General features: G+C 69.0%; 3 protein-coding genes across 4 annotated transcripts; all 3 read left to right on the top strand.

Annotated features, from left to right (window-relative positions):
- Positions 1–222: 222 nt before the first annotated feature.
- On the top strand, positions 223–10,909 carry LOC311424877 (ephrin-A3-like). The gene is made up of 5 exons (XM_084500342.1): positions 223–376; positions 8,866–9,155; positions 9,680–9,745; positions 9,885–9,962; positions 10,061–10,909. The coding sequence occupies exons 1-5, from the start codon at positions 267–269 to the stop codon at positions 10,180–10,182; spliced, it is 666 nt and encodes a 221-aa protein (XP_084356468.1). The 5' UTR covers positions 223–266; the 3' UTR covers positions 10,183–10,909.
- A 4,470-nt stretch (positions 10,910–15,379) lies between these two features.
- On the top strand, positions 15,380–18,796 carry LOC311424878 (ephrin-A1-like). Its single transcript, XM_084500343.1, has 5 exons — positions 15,380–15,522; positions 17,125–17,420; positions 17,512–17,577; positions 17,851–17,901; positions 18,019–18,796. Exons 1-5 carry the CDS (start codon positions 15,410–15,412, stop codon positions 18,132–18,134), a joined length of 642 nt encoding a protein of 213 aa, XP_084356469.1. The 5' UTR covers positions 15,380–15,409; the 3' UTR covers positions 18,135–18,796.
- Positions 18,797–19,375: 579 nt separating this feature from the next.
- SLC50A1 (solute carrier family 50 member 1) lies at positions 19,376–21,584 on the top strand. 2 transcript variants are annotated; one of them, XM_084500334.1, is made up of 6 exons: positions 19,376–19,475; positions 20,038–20,115; positions 20,221–20,344; positions 20,421–20,582; positions 20,660–20,779; positions 21,065–21,584. In XM_084500334.1, exons 1-6 carry the CDS (start codon positions 19,408–19,410, stop codon positions 21,164–21,166), a joined length of 654 nt encoding a protein of 217 aa, XP_084356460.1. In that variant the 5' UTR covers positions 19,376–19,407; the 3' UTR covers positions 21,167–21,584. The 2 variants fall into 2 exon arrangements, with proteins under 2 accessions (XP_084356460.1, XP_084356461.1); XM_084500335.1 differs by having other exon boundaries at positions 19,396–19,475; positions 19,985–20,115.
- Positions 21,585–22,845: the final 1,261 nt, after the last annotated feature.

The raw sequence follows: 22,845 nt of genomic DNA, 5'->3' as shown, positions 1-22,845 counted from the left end.
GAGCCCAGCGCTTCCACCTGCGGGGGTCCCGGTGGGACCCGAGCCCCTTTCTCCCCCCCTTCCACCTCCGCGACCCCCATCCCCGCCGCCCGGTGCCGGTGCAGGCGGGCCCCGGGGAGGCGGCGGGCGCGCGCGCGCGCGGGGGCGCGGCGGCGGCGGCGGGCGCGCGCGGGGCGGAGCTGGGCGCCGGGGGCGCGGGGCGCGGGCGGCTCCGGCTCGGTTCTTCCATTCATTGGGATCGCGGCGGGCTCCGCGGCGGCGGCAGGATGGCTGCTCGGCTGCTGCCCCTGCTCCCGCTGCTGCTCTTGCTGGGCCGGGGGCCCCCGGGGGCCCTGGGCAACCGGCACGCCGTGCACTGGAACAGCTCCAACCTGCAGTGAGTGCGGGGCGGGGGCGGGAGTCCGCCGGTACCGGTACGGCGGGGGCAGTCCGCCGGTACCGGCGTGGTGGTGGGGGGGCGATGTGGGGGGCGGTGGTGGCGGCGGGGGGGTCCCCGGCGCCGGTTTGGGCGGGGGGCGCCGCCGGGAAGGACGCGGCGGGGGCGCGCTGAGGATCGCGCTGAAGGATGCGCGCCCCGGGGGCGGCGGAGGAGGGGTGGGGGGGGGTCTGCACCGGGCCGGGGGCGCGTGCATCGGGACCAAGCCGTTCCCCCTCCCACCCCACCCCCGGTACCGGTGCCGGTGCCCGCGCGACGCCCCCGTGCGGGCGGGGCTGCCGGGGCACGGCCCCCACCGGCCGCTCCGCTGCCCCTCCCGGGCCGCCGCACCTCGCCCTTCCCGCGGGGGCGGGGGCCGCTCCGTCCCGGTGCACCGATTTTTGTGTGTTTTTTTTTTTTTGGGGGGGGAGGGCAGGTACCCGGGCCGCCCTGACCCGACCGGCGGCGGCGGAGCGGAGTCCCCGGTGCCACGGTGCGAGGCGGCGGGGTTGGGGGGGGCGCGGGCACCGCCAGGGTCGGAGCCCTCCGGCTGCGGACGGGGCTCGCCGCCGCACCGGGGCTCGGCGGCACCCGGTGAACCGGGGCGCAGGGCGGCGGTGCGGGCGGGGGTCGCTCGGTGACACCGGGGCCGAGCCCTCCCCGACGGCGCGGGAGCTGCCGGCGGTGGGGGTCCCGCGGACCCCTCCCGGGGCGCCGTACCGGGCGCCGGGGTCCCGCAGCGCCGCCGTTCCCGTGGCCGCGCCGCCAGACGCCCCCCCCCCCGCCTGTCTGGGCGCGGGAGCGACACCGGCGGTGCGGCGCGGGGGGGGGCTGAGAGGAGAGGGCGGCGGGACCCCGCTGCCCCCCGCACCGGCGGGTGGCGACGCAGCCCCGACACGGTGACATCCCGGCCAAGGTGGATGCGAGTGGCGGGCAGCCCCCCCATACTCCCCCCCCCTCCTACCGGGGCTGCCGGCTCCCCCGGCGGGGGCTGCGGGGGCGAGTGGATGGGATTTGGAAGCGAAGCTGTGGAAATTGCCGTCGCGCCCACGGCTGCTGTCAGCGGAGCTGCAGGGAGCCCGGGGCGATCGATGGCCACGAGTGGAGCCAGACCCACGGCGTGGCCCCCACGCCTCGTTGGGGGGGGGTCTGTGCACTGCCCTCGTTGGCGAGGGGGGGCCGGGTGGGCACGTGGCACCGCTGCATGGGGTGGGCACGGCTGTGCCGGGGGGGCACCGTGTGGGCTACGGGCACAGATTGATCGGGCTCCTCCCTGGCGTGGCAAAAGGGGTTTTGGGGACCCCAGGGGGTACGTGGACCCCCTCCATGGGAAGCGGGGGCCCCAGCCTGTTGGGATGGCCCCTTTCCCTCACCCATTCTGTGGTGCGAGTGCTCAGGGTTGTGGCTGGGGGCTGCGCCCAGCCAGCGGGACCCCTGCCACCCGTCCGTGCTGGGGCTCGCCAGGCTCCCCATGACCCCGCACCCCTTTGTGCGGGGAGGGAGCGTTTGCTGGGCAGCTCCTTCCCCTCTCATTGATGCTGTGTCTCCAGGCGGAAGCCCAGGCCCCATAAATCGTGCGTGTGTAAGACGTGCCGTGCCGAGGCGCAGCACAATGGCAGGGCGCTCGGCTCGTCCCACTGCTCTTGGGCACCTTCCCACACCCCGCTCCTCCGGCCAGACCCCGCTGACACCCCCATCCCCGCTCCGTGACATTGCCAGGACCCCTGCGGATGGGCGATTCCTGTGCCCACCCTCGTCCTGCTGCTCCCGAGGGGCTGCCTCTCCCCACCCCATCGCCCGCAGCCGGCGCTGTGACCCTGCGCTGCCCTCGCCTCCTCCTGGGGGACGGGGTGGGGGGGTGCCGGGGGTGCCCCCGCCGTGCCGTGCCACGGGCGTCGCAGCCAGCTGCCTGTGCCCACCGCGCACGCGTCTCTGGCGCGGCTGCGAGCGTCCAGCTCAGGGCACGGGCGGCGCGGTGGGGGCGGCTGCGGCAGAGACGTGTCCCAGGGACTCCGGAGCGAGGATATTTATTGTTAGGCAGTGCGGCAGCTCGGCCGCAATTATAGCCGCACGGCAAAGTGTCTGGATTAGATAAATTATGGGGGGAATTAGGCTCCCTGGGCCGCAGCCTGCAAATCCCAGCAACCCCAGTGCAATCAGAGCAATAAACAAGCCCTGCACAGCACCCGCGGGGCTCTCCGGGGAGCAGGGCGTGCGCCGCCAGGCTCGGCTGCAGATCTGTCCTCCAGGGGTGCCGGCTGCGGCAGGAACCCCACAAATGTATCGCAGCTCTGCACTGCTCCGGCCACCGCGGCCGCTCCCCTGGCTGGGAGGATGTCGCTTGTTGCTTGCTGGCACGCTGCTCTGCTGCTCCACGTCCCCTTGCCACCACGGGAGACAACAGGTTGTGCATGGAGGACGAGGGAGGCAGAGAGGGCAGGGCACCCCTTTATGCAGCGGTTTTGGGGTGCCTGGTTGCGAAGCCTGGGGTGGGGGCGAAGGCAGGAATTGAGGCTCGAAGGCAGCGGAGGCTTCTGGCCGTGCTCTGCGTGCCGTTTGTCTGGGTGTGCTTTCCGTCTGTCACGCTGTTTCTGCTGGTGGCAGCGCGAGGGGTGCGGGATGATCCTTGGTCCCTGCCCTCCGTTCCCAAGTCCTGCCAGGAACGGGCGCGGTGGCACGGGGCAAAGGTGCGGGGTGGCCGTGTCCCACCCAGTGCTGCCATTCGGGGCCACGGCTGCCTCCCAGTGGCACCCTGCGGCCAGGGGCTGGGAGCTCTGCAGGGTGACCCCCAGGGTGCCACCTCCCTGCTGGGTGCCCCGTGTGCGAGGGGTGGGGACAGCGACACGGGGTTTGTCCCCACACATGGGCACGGACATGGCCAGCTGCCCCCAGCGAGCCCCCAAAACCATCTCTGGGGTCTGCCCCCCTGGCTGTTCCTGCAGATCCGCGTCCCCCAAACCCACATGCCCTAGGAGGTGGCAGCAGACACATTGCCCCACGCCGGGGGGACACCGCAGGGCCCAAGGGCTCGGCTCAGGGTGCTCAGCACCACGGCTGGAGCTGTGAGGAAGGGGTACGGGAGGTGCCGGTGGCCGGCCAAGGCAGGGGGGTCAGAGCCCACCTGCGTGCAGGGAGCGCCCAGCATCGTGCAGCCCCCCCCAGCCGCCACCGCCACCGCTGCGCTCACCACTTCAAGGCGGCTTTTATCTGCCTGACTTTGTATTTCAGGCGGCGAGAGCTGGAGCAGGCTCTTGAGAGAGCCCTCGTGAGGAGCAGCCTCTCCTGGGAGCATCTCACGCAGGAGAGCGGCCGTGGCCCCGCCATGGGGCAGGGGGGGCGGCACACCCGGGCCCCCTGAGGGTGCTGGGTGCTGGTGCTGCGGCTCCATCCCTCGTCACCTGTGGTGTTTTGGGGTCCCCCCGTCCCCCGCGGGCATCCAGGAGGGGGGATGCTGCAGGTGTGGGGCAGTTACGCCATGCAGGGTGTGGATGGGGGGGGTCACTTCCCACCCCCAGCGTGGGTGTGGAGATGGGGAAAGTGGGGATTGCACCTCTCCGGCTGGTGATGGCCAAGTCCCGGCTGCCAGCACCCATATCACGGCATCCCCATGTGGGCTGGGGGCAGCGGGGGGGGTCAGCCACCCCCACCCGCAGCCGTTCCCCCCACCCATGGAGATCTCCCTGGGGTGCAAAGCCCCGGCTGCCCGTGCAGTGCGGGGTGCTGGCTGTGTAGTAGGAGGCGCTGCCCGGGGGCAAAGGGTGTTGTGCCCCGTGAGTCACCGTGCGGGGCGGCTCCGAGCCCAGGGGATCGCAGGGGCCGTGGCCGGTGCCCCGCGGGGTTCCCATGCCGAGGGAGGGCCCCGTGGGGGCAGGAGCTGTGGCATCGGGGCGCAGGGGCTGAACCGAGGGTGCAACAGGGCTGGGGCCACCCGCTCCTGCCCAGGCTGGTAATTGAGTCACCGGTTGCAGATTGATGGTTTAATTAAAACCCAATTAAAAACCTCATTGATCTTGTTAGCAAAGCAGGAAGGTACGGGCTTTAGCAGGGATTAAAGGGATTGTGCAGCCATCGATACGGACGGGGGGGGGGTGCAGGGGCACCTGTAAGGCAATGCTGGGGACACCGTCCGGGGGCTGCGGCTGTGCCTGCCACCCTGGCATGGATGCGGCCCCATCCGCCCGCTCCCCAATCCCTTCTCCTGCTGTCACGTCCCCGAGAGATTTATGGCAGCGCTGGGGAGCAGCCCACGGCCCCCCAGGAGCTCCAATCCCCCCCCCACGCACGCCCCCGGGGTGCGAGCCGGGGAGGTGGCCCCCGGGGACAGGGACGCCGTGTGCTAGCGATGCCTTTTGTGCCTGCACCTTGCGGCTGCGCCAGGCGTGAGCCAGGCGTGCCGGGGAGGGGGGGAGCACGGGGGGGCCGCCGTGGCACCGTGCCACCCGTGCGCGTGGGCTGTGTCGCAGGCGCTGTCTGCCGAGCGAGCGCGCGTGTGCGCGGCCGTCTGGGTGCCGTGACTTTGCAGCGCTGCCTGCGTGGGGAGGGGGACGTCCGAGTCTGTCCCTCTGTCCGTCCGTCTGTCCATTGGGTGGGGGGACCGGCCGCAGCGATCGATGCGCCTTCACCTCTCGCTGTCGCGCGGAGTGACTGGAAGGGGAAAGCATAAATCAATGGCACTTTTTTTGTTCGCCGGCTGATCGATGGGCCCCGGATGTGCCGAAAGGGCAAAGCTCCCAGAGCCAAACAAAGGGCTGGGGGAGGGGATCCGCCGTGGCCCCCCGCGCTGTCACCCGCACTGGGGGACGCCCCACATCGCCCCAGTCCCTGGCACTGCCCTCAGCACTGTGGGCCACCAAGCCCGGATCTGTCCCCAAACCCTCCGGGCCTTTCCTGGGACGGGTCCCGTGGCACGGGGGTCGCCGTGGGGGTCTGGTCCCCCCTCGTGCTGCTCCTGCCAGGGGTGGCCCAGGCGTGCTGCAGTGCACCAGGCGCTCCGTAGCAGCGCGTTAGCGAGCGTGCAGCGCTCAGCCCAGATTTATCGCAGCAGATGGGAGCAGAGCAGCCGCCCAGCTCGCCAGTGGCTGCGGCGTGCCAGGTAGCCGGGGTCCTGCCGGTGCAGGGCCCACGGGCGCCGAGCCCAGCCTGTGCTCGGGATGGTTCTGCCAGGGGAAATCCATCTGCCCAGCTCCGACAGGATGCTGGAAGGTACCACTGCTTTGCGAAAGCCCTGCTCTAAAAATGCAGTCGTGCAGAAGTGATGCTGCCCGTTCTGCTCCCGCGCTTAACCCTTCGGGCCCTGCCGGAGCCCAACGTGTCCCGCCAGCCACAGCAGGGCTGTCTGCACCCAGAAGGGCTGCGGGATCTGTCCCGGACGGGGTCGCCTCTCCCTGGGGCTTCCCGATAACCATGTGGGCCACCAGGAACCTGGCACCCTGCGCGCTCTCTAGGGTGGGTTTTGGTGGGGAAAGGAGGCTCGGGACGTCATGTTGGGGTCTGTCCCATTCTTCTGCCTGAAAGCAGGGGCTGTGGGTGCTCTGGTGGTGGCACCAGGACTGCTGGGATTCAGGGGCATTGAGCCATGCCCCGCCGTGTTGCTCCTCACCCTGCAGATGGGTCATGGGGGGCTCACACGATGCAGGAGCCGAGGATGCAGCATCACAGCCAGAGCTGCTGCAGCCCTGGGAAGGGGTGAGGACACCCTGGGGCTGCTCTTCCCTCGGCACCAGGGAGCTGGCAGCTCTCTGGGTGGGGTGAAGCAGCTCGTGTCCCTCCAGAGCCCCTTGCCATGCCCCAGGCCATCACGGCACCCCAGCTCTGCCCGCTCTGGGGGTGTTCCCCAGCCCCTTCTGGCTGGGGACGGTGCCCTAATGCCTGTGAGCTCCTCGTGCACGGTGGCCATGGGGGCTGTTGCTGGCCGTGGGGCTCGCTGCCATGGGGCACGGAGCCCCTGCAGCACCTCCTGGGCTCCCCTGCACCCCTCCGCTGCAGTGCTGGCATGCCCCAGCCCCATCCCTGCCTGGGGAGCAGGGCCCTTGGTGCCCCAGGGGGAGCGCTTGTTAATTAGCGAGGCTGTTTATCAGGAGCCGTGTTTCCTAATGGGCCCCGGGGGGGGTCCCAGGTGGGGGCTCCCTCAGCGCTGGGTGCACCGGGGAAAAGGAGGGCTTCCAGCCCCGCTGCTCCCCGGCACAACATTTCCCTCGGCACAGCGGGACGCGGCGCCTGTTTTCACTCCCGTGCAGCCCCAGGGGGGGGCACGGCTGCCCCAGCTCCTTGCTCCTGTGGTGCTGAGCACCAGCTACCGGCCCCCCCTCGTGGTGTGGGGCAGCTGGCTCGGGGTGTGCTGGCGTCCCAGCCCTGAGTCCCGTATGGAGTTAATTGCAATTTTCTCCCCGGGGCCATTTCTTTAATAACAAGCTCTCTCCCCCCCCCCTCCAACACCTCCCTTTCACACCACATCAAAGGTGGAACATGAAAGGTCGCCGGCACCGCGCGGAGCAAGGGTGGCTGCCTCAGCACCTTGATGTCGGAGGAGTTGCCCGGCGGCCGGCGGCTTGCTGGGCTCCTGCCTCGCCGGGCTGTGGGGCTGGGACGGGGAAATAGCGGCTGCGCGGTGAGGGAGGTGCCATGGGGGGGCTGCTCCCTGCCCCGAGGGGTCTGGCTCGGAGCCCCCCCGGCACTGGCAGCACCGCCAGGAGGGCGCCAACGCTGCCGGGGTCCCCGGTGGGTGCTCGGCCCCATCCAGTTCTCTCCATGGTGCCGATTCGGGGCGCTGCGTGCCGGGTGCCCCGGGCCCTGGCCGGATGCCCGGGCTCCCCAAACGGTGCCGGGGGCAGTTTCCAGGGTGGGGCGTCTGCACGCGCAGCCTTGCCCGCTGCCTGCCGAGCCCTGCCGGGCGGCCATGGGAAGCTGCGCTGCGGGCACGGGTGCCAAGGGGTCCCCGAGCTCTTCGCCAGGGCCTCGTGCGCCAGGATTCACTGGGAAAGGAGGGAAAGGGGCCGTGGGGTGGCGGTCCCAGGGGAGCGGGGCGAAGGGGAGGCTGCTCGTCGCTCCAAAAGCAGCGGGGTGGTGGCACCCGGGGGTGCAGGGGGGGTCCCTTTGCTGCAGCTTGGCCACCGGGTGTCTGCCGAGCTAGGTGATGGAGCCGGGTCTGGTCGTTGTCGCGGGGCTGCTGCGGCATCTCGGTGCGGAGCCAGCGCCTCGCAGCGCCGGTTGGTAATTAATTGGCAGGAGCAGGGGGTCAGCGCGAGGCGGCTTGGCTGCGAGGATTACCGCGGCCGGGATTTCAATCGGGCACGGATTAGGAGCCAGCGGAGCCTCTCCTGAGTGGATCTGAGGGGATTGCCGCTCCTAATCAATGTAAATGAGGCTCCCCCAGGGCCACCCTTTACGGCATTAACAAAATAACGGGATTAGCCAGAGCGGGGTGAGAAATCCTCTCTCTGAGCCGCGGCGCGTGGCGGGGCTGGGGCTGCGGGGCCGGGTGCGCAGTGGGCAGCCGCTGCGGCTGCCAGAGCACGGGGAGCACCGGGGCCATCGCAGACGGGGGTCCTGAGCCCCTCCTGGGTATCCACGGCCGTGCTCTGCCCCAGGGCTGTGCAGGCTCTGTGTCCTCCAGGGTCCCTGCGTGCCTTTGGGACCCTGGTGTCCCTCAGCCCCGCGCACTGCTCTGTCTGTCTGTCTGTCTGTCTGTCCGTCGTGCTCTGAGGCTGCCTGCAGCCCCCAGCACCCCCGTCTCACGCTCCCGTGCTCACACAGCGGTGTCACCCGTGCACGTGGCTTGGCATCCATAGCATCCTTCCCTGCGTGGCGGCATCGCTCCTGCCTCAGGGTGCCCAGGGGGACGGTGAACACCCGGGAGCCCCCACCCCAAATCAAGCCCTGGGTCTGCGGGGCACCGGGCTGGGGGGAGTGGGATTGTGGGGAGAGGGGTTTGCCCAGCCTGGTGTGGGGACACAGGGTCCCCCCATTCCATATCACAGAGGTGGCCCAGCCCCGCTCTGCCCCCAAACCCCCATGGCACAGCCCTACAGGAGCAGACCTGGCTGCAGCCCCCATGGGCTGGGGGATGTGGGGCAGCCCCAATGTGCCACGAGCTCTGGACCAACGTCCCCGTCCGTGCCATCTCACTGCGTTGCTCAGCCCCACCGCTGCCTTCCTGGTGTCCCGTGGGTCTGGGAGGCTCGCAGTTACCCACGGCAGCTGCCCTCGGGTGTTGTGCCCGGTGCTGCAGCAGTGCCTCCGGGGACAGGGTCTGGGGCCTGGAGAGGGCTGGATCCTGCCCCAGGCTCGTCCCCACGCAGGGGGTCCATGGGGCTGAGGCTGGGCAAGGCGGGTGCGTGGGGTGGCTCGGATGGGGGGGTCAGGAGGTTGGTGGGGGGGGCAGAGCATCCTGGTTGGCATAAACAGGTCAAGCACGGGTGTCTCTAACCCCGTCCCCATCCCTTCCCTTGCAGCCTGCGGCGGGAGGGCTACACAGTGCAGGTGAACGTCAACGACTACCTGGACATCTACTGCCCGCACTACAACGCCTCGGTGCCCGAGCACAGGCTGGAGCAGTACGTGCTGTACATGGTGAACGCGGAGGGCTACCGCACCTGCAACACCAGCCAGGGCTTCAAGCGCTGGGAGTGCAACCGGCCCCACGCGCCCCACAGCCCCATCAAGTTCTCGGAGAAGTTCCAGCGCTACAGCGCCTTCTCGCTGGGCTACGAGTTCCGCGCGGGGCAGGAGTACTACTACATCTGTACGTGGGGCAGCAGGGTGGGACCCCCCCCAGGGTGGGACCCCCCCAGACACCCCTCAGCTGGGTTCCCTGAATCCCACCCCAGCTCATCCCCAGGCTTCAGGGGGGCCTTTCCACACACCCCCAAGCTGGGACCCCCCCCCGCACACCTCTGGCCAGGCAGCTGTGCCCGCCCCTGCTCCGAGGAGGCCCCCTGACCTCAGGGATGGGTCGGAGGGTTTGGGGTGCTGTGGAGGGCTGGGGGCTGGGGAGAGCTTGGGGGTGGAGTTGTGGGGGGTGCCGGTGCGAGGTGGGGATGCCGGAGCAAATCTGGAGTGCTGATGGATGCGGTATGGGGGTGCAGGGTGGGGGTGCAGCGTGTTTTGGGGTGCAGGGTGGGGATGCAGTGTGTTTTGGGGTGCAGGATGGGGGTGCTGCAACCCTCCCCCCCCCAGAGCCAGTGGGCAGCAGCTCGCTGAGCCGTGGGGTGCCCGGCACTGGGGTCCCCTCCCCAGGAGCCACCCCAACCCGCTCTCGCTTTGCAGCCACACCGACGCACAACCACCGCCGGGCCTGCCTGAAGATGAAGGTGTTTGTGTGCTGTGCCTCCAGTGAGTAACCCCCGGGGTGGGGGCTGCAGGGATCCATCGGGTCTTAGGGGGCTCCCAGGTCCCCCCGTCCCAGCCGGTGGGGTTGTGGGAGCGGGGTTGGCCAGGGTGCATCACCCCGTCCCCTCTCTCCCTCTTGCAGCGTCGCACTCTGGGGAGAAGCTGGCGCCCACCCTGCCGCAGTTCACCCTGCGGCCCGAGGTGAAGATTGAGGACCTGGGTGAGTCTGGGGCACCCGCACCCCGCAGCCGCCTGGCGGGGGGGGGGTCAGGGCCAGCAGCCCCCACCGCTCCGCTCACCGCCTGTCTCTTCCCGCAGAAAACTTCAACCCGGAGATCCCCAAGCTGGAGAAGAGCATCAGCGGCACCAGCCCCAAGCGGGAACACTTGCCCCTGGCTGTGGCTGCCGCCCTCTTCCTAATGACGCTGCTGGCCTCCTAGCTCCGAGCGCGGCGGGGGCCCGGCCAGAGCGGCACCGCGGAGCGGGGACCCCTCGTCCCCCCGACCTGCTGCTGTTTGCCAGCGTGGAGCTGCCCCGGGAGCTGCGCCCGGCCCCTCTGCACCGTCAGCGCCTCCAGCCCAGGGACCCTTCCCGTGCAGGGCAGGGGATGGCGGCACGCGCCCGGCCCCGCTGGGACCTGCATGGGACTCGCCCCCACCCACGTCTCCAGCCCCTGCTGGGGGCACTCGGCTGGGTGCTGCCGCCCGCGCCTCCCACCGATGCCGTCCCGCAGCGTGGAGCCCCCAGCCCTGCCCGGGGGCTGCTGCGGCCCCCCCAGGCGTCCCGTGGCTGGGAGCAGCACTGGGCCCCGTGAGGGCAGGGCGCCGGGCAGCCTGTACATACCTATATAGAGATCTATACATACTGTACAGAGAGCAACTATATAGATATATCTATAATGTACCATAGGCAGCGGCGCTGGCCCCGGGCTGGCTTGTACATAGTCAAACGTGTTGGATTTTCCTCGTCTTCCGTGAAGACCTGACCTATGCAAACGCACAGACACTTTTTGGGGAAAAAAAAACAAAAAACAAAACAAACAAAAAAAAACAATCTCGACCTTTTTTTCAAAGTGCTTTGGCTGGTGATTTTCATATTCTGCTCTTAGTCTATAAAAAAAAAGGAAAAAAAAATCAAATAAAAGGATTAAAAAAAAAAAAAAACAAACGAACGACCCCCATGTCCTGGCCGTGCGCAGCGCGCCCCAGTGCCCAGCCCTGCCGGTGCCCCCGGGCTGTGACCGCGCAGCGGGGTTCAGCGAGCGCCGAGTGCTGGCCCTCCTCGTGCAAACGGACCTTCCGCGTGCCCCCCGCCTCGGGCACAAAGGCGCCACTCATAGGCTGGCAGCAAGGCCCCCCCCTCCTGCCCCCCGGCTCTTGGCTGCCCCGGGGCTCCGCGCTCCCTCCTGGGGGCTCTGCTGCCCCCCGACCCCCAGGCACCAACGCGGAGGCAGGAGAGAAGGATCCAGCTGGGACCTGGCGCTGCAGGAGCCCGGAGCACGCAGGTAAGGGCAGTGCGGGGCCATCGGGTTTGGGTGACGGGTTGTGTCCCCCAGCCCTGGGGGGGAGCGGGACCAGGATATCCCCAGCCCATCCCTTCTCTGCGGGCTGGATGTGGCAACAGGGGGGAGAGGAGGGGGTGTGCAGGCACCCCCATGTGCATGGTGGCCCCATGGGAATCCCGGTGGTCCCCTGCTGGTGCCTCTGGCTGTGCCAGGCACACTGGGGCTCCTGCTGGCACTGGGGAGGTCTCACATGCCTGTCTGCATGGGGGTGCCCCCAGCGCTCAGGAAGGACCATCAGTGCCCCCCTAAGGGATGTGTAGGGAGGGGGCTGCACCCTGGAACCCCGTGGGAGGGGGGCACACCAAGGGGCAGTGCAGGGTCTGTTGGGGAGTGAAGTGCTCCCAGCCCCACGCCTGGCACCCCACAGACCCCAAAGGGTGAAGGGGAGCAGGCACCTGGAGCAGCCCCAGGCCTGACCCCGCACCCTGCTGCACCCTGGGGGGGCCCGGTCAGCTCCAAGCGGGGGGCAGCCTGCTCTGCCCACCAGGCAGGGCGGAACAGGGCTGCACCCCCTTTTCCTGCTGGGGACGAGCATGCTGTGGACATAACCTCAGGTTTGGGGGGTTCCCCTGGCCACCCCGTCAGTGCGACGTGGCCGCTCCCCCCCCCCAGCCGGCGCTGCTGGGCGGTGGCTGCGCTTCCCGGCCGGCCTGGGCTTGTCTGGGTGCGGGACGAGGCGGCGAACCCGTCCAACGGGTCCTCGCAGCGCTCCCGGCAGGCGCCGCGCTCCCCAGCTCCCCGCGGCCCCGTCGCGCTCGCGCAGACCCGGCCCAGCTGTGGGGCCAGGGCCCCATCCCCCTGGACCCTCGCCTTGGGGGCTCAGAGCGGGGCTGCCATGGCCAAGCTGGGCCGCGTGGCCAGGTCGGGGGCCGTGGCATGCCAGGTTGCCCAGTGCCGTCCCCATGCTGGGTGCTGGATTTTGGGGACTGGCTGCAGCCCCTGTGCTGGTGCTGGCTCCCCACAGCACACAGCAGGGCGGGCGGGGGAGCCCAGCGCAGCCCCGTTTGCCATCGTGTCGCAGCTGGGGGAGCCAGGGACTGAGTCAGCCACCCTGGCACGGCGAGCTATGCTTGCAAAATCCCTCCTGCCGCTTGCCTCGGCCTTGGCACCATTCCCCAGGCAGTGCGTGGCACCGCTGCCACCTTGCCGGGCACTGGCCACGCAGCCCTGCTCCGCTCCGTGTCCCCAGGCGCCGCACAGGTGCTTGTGTGAGGACCCCCAAACCCCAAGCAGGGGGGAGCCCTCGATGCAACCCCATCTCTGGGGCTCGGGTGCTCCCCACGTGCAGGGTGGGCTTCCCCAGGACCCGGCAGCAGGTCCTGGCTCGGGCGCAGGATGGGTGCCTGGACCAGCCGCATCGCGTGAGGCTTTGCACCGCCCCGCAGCGCTCCTCCAAGGTCAGGGCTGGCTGCATCGCGCTCCGGCCAAATGTGTAAGGGCCTGGCGTGGCCTGACAGCCTCTGGGACTCCGCACTGCCCCTGCCACGCGTGGGGCCGGCCCAGCCTCTGCCTACCTGCCGGGCTGCACGCAGCCGGCGCGGCACGTCACCGCGGCCTTCGCTCCCTGCGTGGAGCGGACGGCTCCCGGCCCTCCTCCGGCCCCACGGCCGCTGACGTCAGCCCAGGTAGTGGCTGGAGTGCACCTGGGTGTCCCGAGCCGATAAACCATAAACGGTTTGTCACGAGCTCGGTGGCCTCCAGCCAGCCCCACCTGCCCTGCTGTGTTTTGCTTCGAGTGCCTGCGGTGCGTAAAGTTTTCACCTTTGACTGGCGAACTGCGCCTGTGCGGCAGGAGCGCTGCCTGCTCGTGCATCGACACCGTCCCGCGTGATGTGTGCTGGCCCCATGTCCTGCACGCACGCAGGGGGTGGCGTGGCCGTGACCTTGCACCCCCCTGCTCCTTCCTCCAGTGCACTGCAGGCAGGCGCCCACCCTGCACAAGGCAACGCTGGCTCCAGCAGTCACCACGTGCCTGCAGCAGCCTGTCCCCCGCTGCTGAGACATGGAGAGCCGACACGGGGATGTAACGGGGCACCCTCCAGCCCTGGATGTCCCCAGGCTGTACCCAGCATGGCACACGTGCTTGTCCTCCCTCCCCAGGCCCAGCCTGCCGCTGCCCTTTTGCTGTCAGCCAGGGAAGGAACGATGCTGGGACATGGTCAGGTCCCTATGGCCTCGCTTCCAACCCTGTCCCATGTGCTGGGGACCCTGCCCCAGGGCTGGGGACCGCGACACTCTCACCTCCGGCCATCCAGAGTGGGGGGAGCCCCTCAGCCAACAGCACTGGGCGTCGGATCCCAGCCACGTGTGGTGCTCCAGGATCTGTCCCCGGGATGGATGTGGTGCGGTGCTCTTGCCTCACACCAGTGCTTGCACCAGGGCAGCCCCAGGTGCTGGGGTTCATTCAGCACTAGAAGAGTGGAGGTGCCCACAGGGAGGGGGCTGCATGCCCTCCCTATCTCTGCCTCAGTTTCCCCAGGTGTCCTGCCTGGCCTGGGGCATGCTTGGGGCAGGAATGGGGACAAAGCGAGGGGTGGGAAGAGGCCGTGGCGCTGACCCGCTCCACCCTCCCACCGCAGCCTGGCTGCACCCAGCCCAGCTCCTCGCGCGTGACACGCTCGGGCGCTCTGATCCCGGCGGGCCGCGGACCTGAGGGGTGTTCCCGGGAGTTCCTCCCTGTACAAGCCGCAGCAGCGCCGGCTTCCCGGGAGCAGGAGGCCTCGCACAGTCATTCCAGCTCAGGGGATGATGTCAGGCCTGGCCACAAAGAGGGAGGATGAAAGGCAGCGAGCCGGGTCCCCGCTCCCAGGGGAATGTGGGGTGCAGGGACGGAGGGTGGGGAGAGTGGCCCGGGGTGGGACGCGGGGAAGGATGCGGGGCACGGAGCTGCAGCCCCACACAGGCCCCGCACCGGCTCCTCAGGCAGCTGAGAGCTGTGGCGGCCGCTCTCCGGTTACAACCGCGGTGCTGCCGCCTGCCCGAGCCCTTGCCGAGCGTCGGGGGAGCAATCCTCGCACGGCTGCAGCCAGCCCGCACCGCCTCGGCTGCGCCAGGCATGCAACATTACCCACAATCAATGGATCATTATGTAATAAACAAGAGGAAAGTTGTTTTGCAAATGCGGCTGAGTTATCGCTCCACAACACGGCGGCGAAGCATCTCTCTGCCGGCCTTAACGAGAGCGGATCGGTGTCGGGGGCGGACGGGAGCAGGGAGTGAGCAGAGGCCAGGCAGCCAGCAGGGAGCCCGAGCCCCCCCTGCTCCTGCAGCGGGGGCTCAGAGGTGGAAATTTCACAATATCGAACCGACAGAGAGCGAATGTGAGCGGGGTGGGGGCCGCCTGCTGTGTTTGTCTGGCAGAGCCCTGGGGAGCCGAGGCAGCTGGTGAGGGCAGGACGAAGAGGATGAGGAGGGTGAGGAGGGCTGCGCTGGCTGCTCCCCGTCCCTCTCCCTACCCCCACACCTTATCAGCAGCCGCTCTCAGCTCCCAGCCCCCACCTATCCAGGTGTTTCTGATGTCCCTGAACATCTCAGATAAAGGTTTTTTTTCTATGGCAAGGGCTGGAAGGACAACAGGAAGGCCCTGCATGCCAGCAGCCTGCTGCCTGTGTCCTCTCTGCCATGTCCTCAGCAGGGGGGGGACACAACAGTGGCAGCTCCGTGCCCAAGCCCCCCGGCACAACCCAGGTCCCCCCTGGCACAAACACACGCGTGTGCGCACGGGACCCCGGGGCCTCCACGGGTGCCACCGCACCAGGGTGACCCCGGTGACCTCCGTGCCACACCCGTGCCTCCTTCATGCTGCCCCCCGGACCCCCCAGCACAGCCGGGGGAGGGCTGCAGACCTCCCACCCCCTCCCCACCTCGTCCCGGTGTGCCTGTCCCCTCGTGGGGATGGGGGGCGTCCCCGCGTGGCACCGTCCCCGCGTGGGGGCCGCTGCCCGTCCCCGCGCCGCCCCCGCCGTGTTGTTGTTGTGTCTCGGCCCCGCGGCCCGGTGAGGCGAGGCGGGGCCGGCGGGGGCGGGCGGGGCAGCGGCGGGGCCGCATTTAAGGACCGGGAGCGGGCGGGGCGCGCAGCCCGGCGGAGCGCACCGGCGGAGCGCATGGAGAGGCTGCGGGTGGCCCTGGGGGCGCCCCTCTGGGTGCCCCTCCTGGGGCTGTGCTGGGCGGCGGCAGCCGAGCGCCACACCGTCTTCTGGAACAGCTCCAACCCCAAGTGAGTCCCGGGAACCCCCCCCGACGCCCCCAAAACCCGGGGGTGGGGGGAGGGAGCGCGGACGGGGCGGGCCCCCGAGGGCGCGGACGGCGGCGGCGGGGCCGTGAGCGGGGTCGCGTTCCCCGGGGCTGCGGGCTTTGTTTGGGGCGGACAGGGGGATTCACGCTGCCCCCCTCCTTTTGCTCTTTTCCCCCCTCTTTGCTCCCCCCCCGTTCTCCTGACCCGACACCGGGGGCGCCCCCGGGGCCGGGAGGGGCCGGGACGGCAGCGGCGGGGTGAAGTCCGCGGAGCCAGGTGCGGGCCGGGAGAACCGGGAAGGGATTGAGGGGGGGGAGGCACGGGGGGGCCCTTTCCGTTCCCAGGGCCGAGCGGAGCGGGGCCTCTTCCTTCCCCGGGGGGGTGGCGCGGCGCCAGCGGAGGCGCCGGGGCTCAGGGAAGCCGTGTTGACAAACACGGGGCTGGCCCCGGGTCCCGCGGCACGGGCAGGATGTGCGCGGCCGGCGGTGCCCCCCCCCCGGGAGGTGGGGGGGCGGCGGGGGTCGTGGGCAGCCCCCGTGTCTGCCCCGGGGCTCGGTCCCCAGGTAGGGCCGGGTTTGTGGGGTGCCCACCCGAGGTTGTGGGGTTCCCTCTAGCTACGTGCCCCGGTGTGGTGTAGGGGTGCCCCCCTTCTCTAGGCCGTGCCCCCCCCGCCTTGGTTGTAGGGGTGCTCCCTTACATACTGTGGGTGTGCCCCCCAGCTGTGTGCCCCCGTGTGCTATAGGGCTTACCCACACCCCCGGGATGTGGCCCCACATGTTATAGGGCTTACCCACACCCCCAGGATGTGCCCCCCAGCCCTGTGCCCCCACAAGTTATGGGGCTGCCCATCCCCCAGCCCTGTGCCTCCACAGGTTATAGGGGTTGCCCAAACCCCCCAGTTTGTGCCCCTACATGTTATAGGGTTACCCACCCACCCCCACCCCGGGATGTGCCCCCCAGCTCCATGCAGGGCAGCTCCCAGGCGGGGTCCCACAGGGGTTTGGGAAGCTGGAGCCGGCCCCAGCAGGGAGGCCGTGCCTTCCCGAGGCTGCCGCAGCCAGCGAGGTGAGGAGACCCCTCCGTGGCCCCTCGCAGGCTGCCTGCGGCCCCCTTCATCGCCCCCCCAGCAGCCCCGGTGCCGTGCAGCCTCCCGGGAGAGCCTCGCTGGCGGGCGAGGTGTGGGGAGCAGCACGCTGGAGCCAGGCCGGCTGCCCCCCCCCTGGGCGAGAGCTGCTCACACCTAATGGCTCCCCGGAGCTTTGGGGACAGCCGGGGAGCGCGTCCCAGCCGGTCCCCTCCCTCCTGCAGTGGGGCTGGCCCCATGGGGGGAGGGCTTTTTCTTTTCCCCAGCACCACCAAAAAAAAAAAAAAAAAAACAAAAAAAAAAACAAAAAAAAAAAAAAACAAAAAAAAAAACAACAAAAAAAGCACTCCCAAAAAGCACCGCGGGGCTTTGTGCAGTGCCGAGCAGCTCTCAGGCCGCCCTGTGTTGGGCTCTGAGGGTTTGGGAGAGTCGTGGGGAGTGCTACCTCTGTGCCCCAAATCCCCCCCCCATGTGCTGACCCCCGCCGCCCCCTGCCCCAGGTTCCTTTGGAGCGACTACACGGTGGAGGTGCGCCTCAATGACTACCTGGACATCATCTGCCCGCACTACGAGGAGGGCAGCGTGGCCCCGCACGCCATGGAGCGCTACACCCTCTACCTGGTGGACCTGGAGGAGTACCAGGCCTGCAAGGCCCGCTCCAAGGAGCAGATCCGCTGGGAGTGCGACAAGCCCAGCGCCTTGCACGGCCCCGAGAAGTTCTCGGAGAAGTTCCAGCGCTTCACCCCCTTCACGCTGGGCAAGGAGTTCAAGGAGGGGCACAGCTACTACTACATCTGTGAGTGCCCGGGGGGCTGTGTTCCTCCCCCCCATGGGGCTGGGATCCCTTTGGGGTTTTTCCCACTCTAACTCCTGCCTCCTGCCCGCAGCCAAGCCGATTCATCACCACGGGGAGACGTGCCTGAAGCTGAAGGTGACGGTGCTTGGCAAAGGCAGTGAGTATCTGCGGGTTTCCCCCTGCCGTGTGCTGCTCGCCCTCCTCCCCCCTTGAGGCCTTGGGTCCTCCGCCGGCTCTGCCTTTCCTGCGCTGAGTCACGGCGGGGCCGTGGCCCTCTGCCAGCCCTGGCTGTGGGGCCGGGGACGGTGCCAGCGGACGGAGCAGGGATGGCACCGGGGAGACCGGGCTCCCATGGTTGGGGGGGTGCCTTTTTGGGGTCCCAGGACACTGGGGCAGCCCCTCACGGCGTGTCTTTGTGTTTGCTTTGCAGCTCAGGCGCCGCCTGCCCCCGCCTCGACGCAGAAGGGGAGGATCCAGGCAGGTAGGTGTTGGAGGACGTGGCCGAGTGGCTGCGGGGCTGGCTCAGGAGCAGGGTGTGGGGCATGGGGGCCACTCACTTTTTTTTTTTTTTAATTTTTTTTTTTCCCTCCCCCTGCAGACGACGCAGCCGCGCACGTGCTGAGGAGCGTGGGGCAGAACTCAGCGATGCGGGCCAGCAGCCCCTTCACCTTCATCAGCCTCCTGCTGCCCCTCCTGGTGCCGCAGGGGCTGTGAGCGCACGGCGCCGTGCCACCGGGGATGGAGCCCTGTGGGGTGGCCCCTGCCTGCTCAGGGACCCCCGTGGCCCTGCACGCACACCCGTGGCGGGCTTCCCTGCGGACATCTGGGCAAAGCAAAGGATTTGTCAGTATTACGGGGCCAGCCGGCCTGAATTGGAGCGGCCAAAGCCCTTGGGGCCTGAACTGGAGCGGCCAAAGCCCTTGGGAAGCCGCCTCGCCCTCATGGGAAGGGCGCTTTTGGCAGCTGGGGGTTGAGCCCTGGACTGGACGGGCTGGGGGCTGGCCCCCTGCCCCAGCAGCACGGAGCTCCCCGCTGGACGTCTCTGGGGGGGGGGGCTCAGACTGTGAAGTGTCCCGCGGGAAGGGACACGGTGCTGGCCCAGCTGCGGCCGTGCCCTGGGGCTGGCTTCAGGAGCCTGGACGTGCTCGAGATGCCAGGCAGGCGGCGGAGCGGAGTCGGGGGGGGGACAGCGGCTGCAGCAGCGTCCCCTCTCTTGGGTGGGGGGGCTGAGGAAGCTCCCCCCACCTGATGCCGGAGGGGCACGAGCCCCCTGCCTGGGCCAGCACAGAGGCCGTTTTGCCTGCCTCGATTTGTACAGCTTTGTACAGCTTTCTAACACTGGAATTTTTATACGGTTGTCTTGAATAAATAACTGAAACCATGCCGGAGTATTGGGGGGGGCGGGGAAGGGCCTGTCCCCTGTGCTGGGGGCTGCACCTGGGAGGGGGAATGGCTCCTGGGGGGGTTAATTAGTTAATTGGTGTTTGCACAAGGCTCTGCAGGGGGAGGTGTCCCATGGAGTGGTGCCGGGGTTGGTTTCAGGTGGAGGTGCAAAGTCCTCCAGGGCTGGGGAGCAATTCCCTTCCCTGGGACATGGGGGGGGGGGGGGGGGCTGTGGGTTTTGGGGTTCAGCTGGAGCCCCCTGAGCTGCTGGGGGGTGTAGTCAATGGGGGGGATCTGGAACCCAGAAACTGGGGGACCCTGGGGAAGAGGGGATGCTGTGGGGTGGGAGCTGTAGGAAAGGGGGATCCTGGGACCCCAGGAAGGGGGGAGGCGGGGTGCTGGGGGGGGGGGTCACAAGGCTGTGACCCTAATCCTGGAAGATGGGGGGGGGGGGACACACACACAGAGCCGCGTGTCCCGTGCACGCCGCACCCGGGGCCGCTGCTCCCGGTCCCTCCCCGGTAGTGCGGCCCCGCCCCGCCCCGAGCAGCGCCGCCCCCCCCCCGTTTCTCTTTCCCCCCCCCCTCCGGTGCCCGCGGCGAGCATGGAGCCGCAGCCGGTGCTGGCCGCCGCCTGCCTCCTCTTCACCATGGGCATGTTCGGCAGCGGGCTGTGAGCGGCCGGGAACCGGGGGCGGCGGGGGGGGACGGGGAAGGGAACGGGGGGGGGAAGGGAGGGCCTCGGGGGGGCCGGGGGGGGTGCTGGGGGCGGGGCGGGGGGAGGCGGGGAGGGAATGGGAGGTGCGGGGGGTGGGGGGGGGAATGGGGGGCAGTGGGAGGCTGGGGGGGGAATGGATAGGGGGGTGCGGTGGGAAGCTGGGGGTGTGCAATGGAATGGGGGGGGTGCAATGGGGGGGGCAATGGGGGGTGCGATAAGAGGCTGGGGGTGCAGTGGGGGGTGGGGGTGCAATGTGGGTGCAGTGTGGGAGGTATTGAGGCGGGCTGGGGGGGGGCCGGGGGCTCCAGGCTGAAGGCCGGGTGTGCAGGGTCAGGTGGGGGCTCTGGGGGTGCAGGAGGGGGGCACTGGGGGGTGGGAGGAAACGCAGAGAAGTTCCCAGCTGCTGAGGGGGGGCTGGTGGTATTTTATGGGGCTAAGGTTGTAGCCCCCCCCCAACGCTGTAGAGCCTCCCCGTGGCGCTGGGCACCCAGGAGGCCTCTCCCCCCCCCGGCCCTAGGTCTGACCTGCGCTGGATGATCACTGCGAAGAGCGTGGACAACATCCAGCTCCTGCCCTTCCTCGCCACCGATGCCAAGTACGCAGGGGGCACAACCTTTTGGGGCCAGGGGGTTGAATTTCGGGGGTGGGCGTAGGCAGGAGCCCCCAGGCTCCAGCAGCGCCTGTGCCGCTCATCCTGCAGCAACCTGGGCTGGCTGGGGTACGGGTGCCTGAAGCTGGACCGGACGCTGATCATCGTCAACAGCATCGGGGCCACTCTGCAAAGCCTTTACATCCTGGTGTACTTCTACTACAGCCCCACCAAGGTGGGTGCCGGCCCGGCTGGGTCGGGGGGGGGCACAGAGGACCCCCACGCTGACGGCCCCGCGCTGTGTGCCGCAGCGTCAGGTGCTGCTGAAGGTCCTGATGGTCCTGGCCCTGCTGGCCGCGGCCTATGGCTACTTCACCTGCTACGTCACCGACGAGGACACCCGGCAGAGCCACCTGGGGCTCTTCTGCAGCAGCTTCACCATCGTCATGTACGCCTCGCCGCTGGCCGACCTGGTGCGTAAAGCTGGGTGGGACCGGGGGAGGTGTCGGGGGGGCTGCGTGGCACCGGGCCAGCCCCTCGCTCCCCGCAGGCCAAGGTGATCCGGAGCAGGTCGACGCGCTGCTTGTCCTTCCCCCTGACCGTCACCACCTTCCTGGCCTCCAGCAGCTGGACGCTGTACGGGCTGTGGCTCGAAGACCTGTACATCATGGTGGGTTGGGGGCAGCGGGAGGCCGGGGGCTGCTGTGGGTTCCCCCCCCCCCGTCTCCAGCCCCTTTCAGCGGGGCGCTTGGCACCAGGCCGGACCCCGTCCGGCGTCGCGTGTGTCACACAGCAGAGCCCGTGACTAGGCTCGGCGAGATGAGTATTGATTTTAATTAATTAGATGGGATAAGGCCAATAAATCTCCCCCGGCGACGCGGGGCTGGTGGCGCGGGGGAGGGCAGCAGCAGCACCGCGAGCTGGGTAATGCCGCCCGGCCCCGTGTGCTCCGCAGGTCCCCAACGTGCCGGGCATTGTCACCAGCGTTGTGCGGCTCTGGCTGTTCTGGCGCTACGCCCCGGGCCGGGACAATCCCTACAGACCCCTGCACGCCTGAGGGGGTCCTGCTGGTGCCGGAGCCCCGGAGCCAGGCTGGTGTCAGACACTTGGTGACCAAGGAAGGCCCCCCCTGCTCGCCACTCTGCTCCTGCTGCCGCAGCATGGCCAGCTCCTGCTGGGTGACACCAGGGCGTCCCCATCGGCCGAGGGCACCCAGCAGGACTGGGGCCCTGTGGGGACGCCTCAGTCCCTCACCGCCGCGGTTTGCCCTCTGGCAGCTCCTCTCCGTTGTCCCTGGGGCCGTTTTTTCCTGCGGTGGTGGTTGGTTTGTTCGCAGCGATGCCTTGGGGGTGGCGGGCTCCCCCTGCCCCCGTCCCCGTGATGTTCTTCCAGGCCCTGCCCCAGCGCCGGGCTGGGTGGGCAGCCCCCTTTTGTACGACTCGAAGTGCCTTTTAATAAATCGCAGACTCTTCCCAGCGCCTGCTTGTCGTCCCCTCCCGCTCTGGGCTGTGCTGGGTGCCGGGGCCAGCAACGGCTCCTGTCCCCGCAGCGCTTTGGCCTCGGGATGCTGGGGCTAATCCTGGCACCCTCTGAGCCCTGCAGCTCCTCATCCACCAGCACCCGCTTGCCCATGGGGTGCAGCAAACCCCCCACAGGGGGCTCCAGCCTCAGCTGGGGAAGGGGACAGCAGCACTGGGTGGTAGGGGCAGGGAGCGGGGCACGGAGGAAGGCAGCGCTGCCTGAGGGTGCTCCTCTGACCTCCCCAAGCAGCAGCACAGGGACACCGGTCACGGAGTGGAAAGAAAAGTCCTTTCCGTAGCACGGACACAGGGCTTGCTACCGCCCATTATGCCAGCAAACTTAAAATCAATTAAAATCCTCGCTAAAACCACGACGCTCGAGTGTGCGCATCAAATCAAGGCAGCCGTTGGCGTCGACCCAAGCTCAATTAATGAATTAACAATGATCTGGAATGAAGTTATCAGGCAAGCGCATCAGCAGATGGACGGGAGCGAGCGCGGGTGACCAAGTTACACAACAGATGCCGGAGCCGTGCAAAACCAGGGGCCCGGGGTGGCGGCGGCCCCGCGCGGCGAGGAGCCCCGGCCCTGCCAGCTCCCGGGAGGCCCTCGGCGTGGGCACGGCCGCAGCCCAGCTGACGCAGCCCGGATTCAGGAAGTGTTGAGGAATTTGGCCGCGCTCGTGGGCTCAGGCGCTCGCTCACACCTTGCGACGTGTCCTGGGAAAAATCACTACGGCCGCAGCGGCCCCCCCACGCCAGCAACGGGGCAGGGACAGGAGAGGGAAAGATGAACTCCAGCTGTGCTGCGGCACTGTGGGGCGTGCTGCATCCTGCTGCTGTGGCCTGCGGGGTCCGAGCCCTTGAGGAAGCTCCTTTGCTGGGCTCCCCTTGGCTTTTCCAGCTGTGAGTGCAGGTGTTTCTGCCCTCGGGACTCCCCCATGGGGTTGTGCTCCCCGGGGCCCCGCAGATGTTTTTCCTACCTGGTTGGAGCCACCGATCTGCTCTGGCTGCCCTGGCACTGGGACTTCAGCTCGTGGCCCGGGAGGAACGTGGGGGGGGACAGGGCAGCTTTTCCTGGTGACGCAAGCGAGCAGAAACCTGGCTGCCAACCGGTCACTCCGGCTGGCGTGTGCCGCGAGCGGCCGTGACGCAGCCCCGCTCGTGAGGCTGGAGGTGAGCAAGAGCAGCCACCGGCTATGCGAGCGCCTGCAGCG

The sequence above is a fragment of the Aythya ferina genome, assembly GCF_964211825.1.
Source record: "Aythya ferina genome assembly, chromosome: 29".
Classification (NCBI taxonomy): domain Eukaryota; kingdom Metazoa; phylum Chordata; class Aves; order Anseriformes; family Anatidae; genus Aythya; species Aythya ferina.
This window is presented reverse-complemented; position numbering and strand designations above follow the sequence as displayed.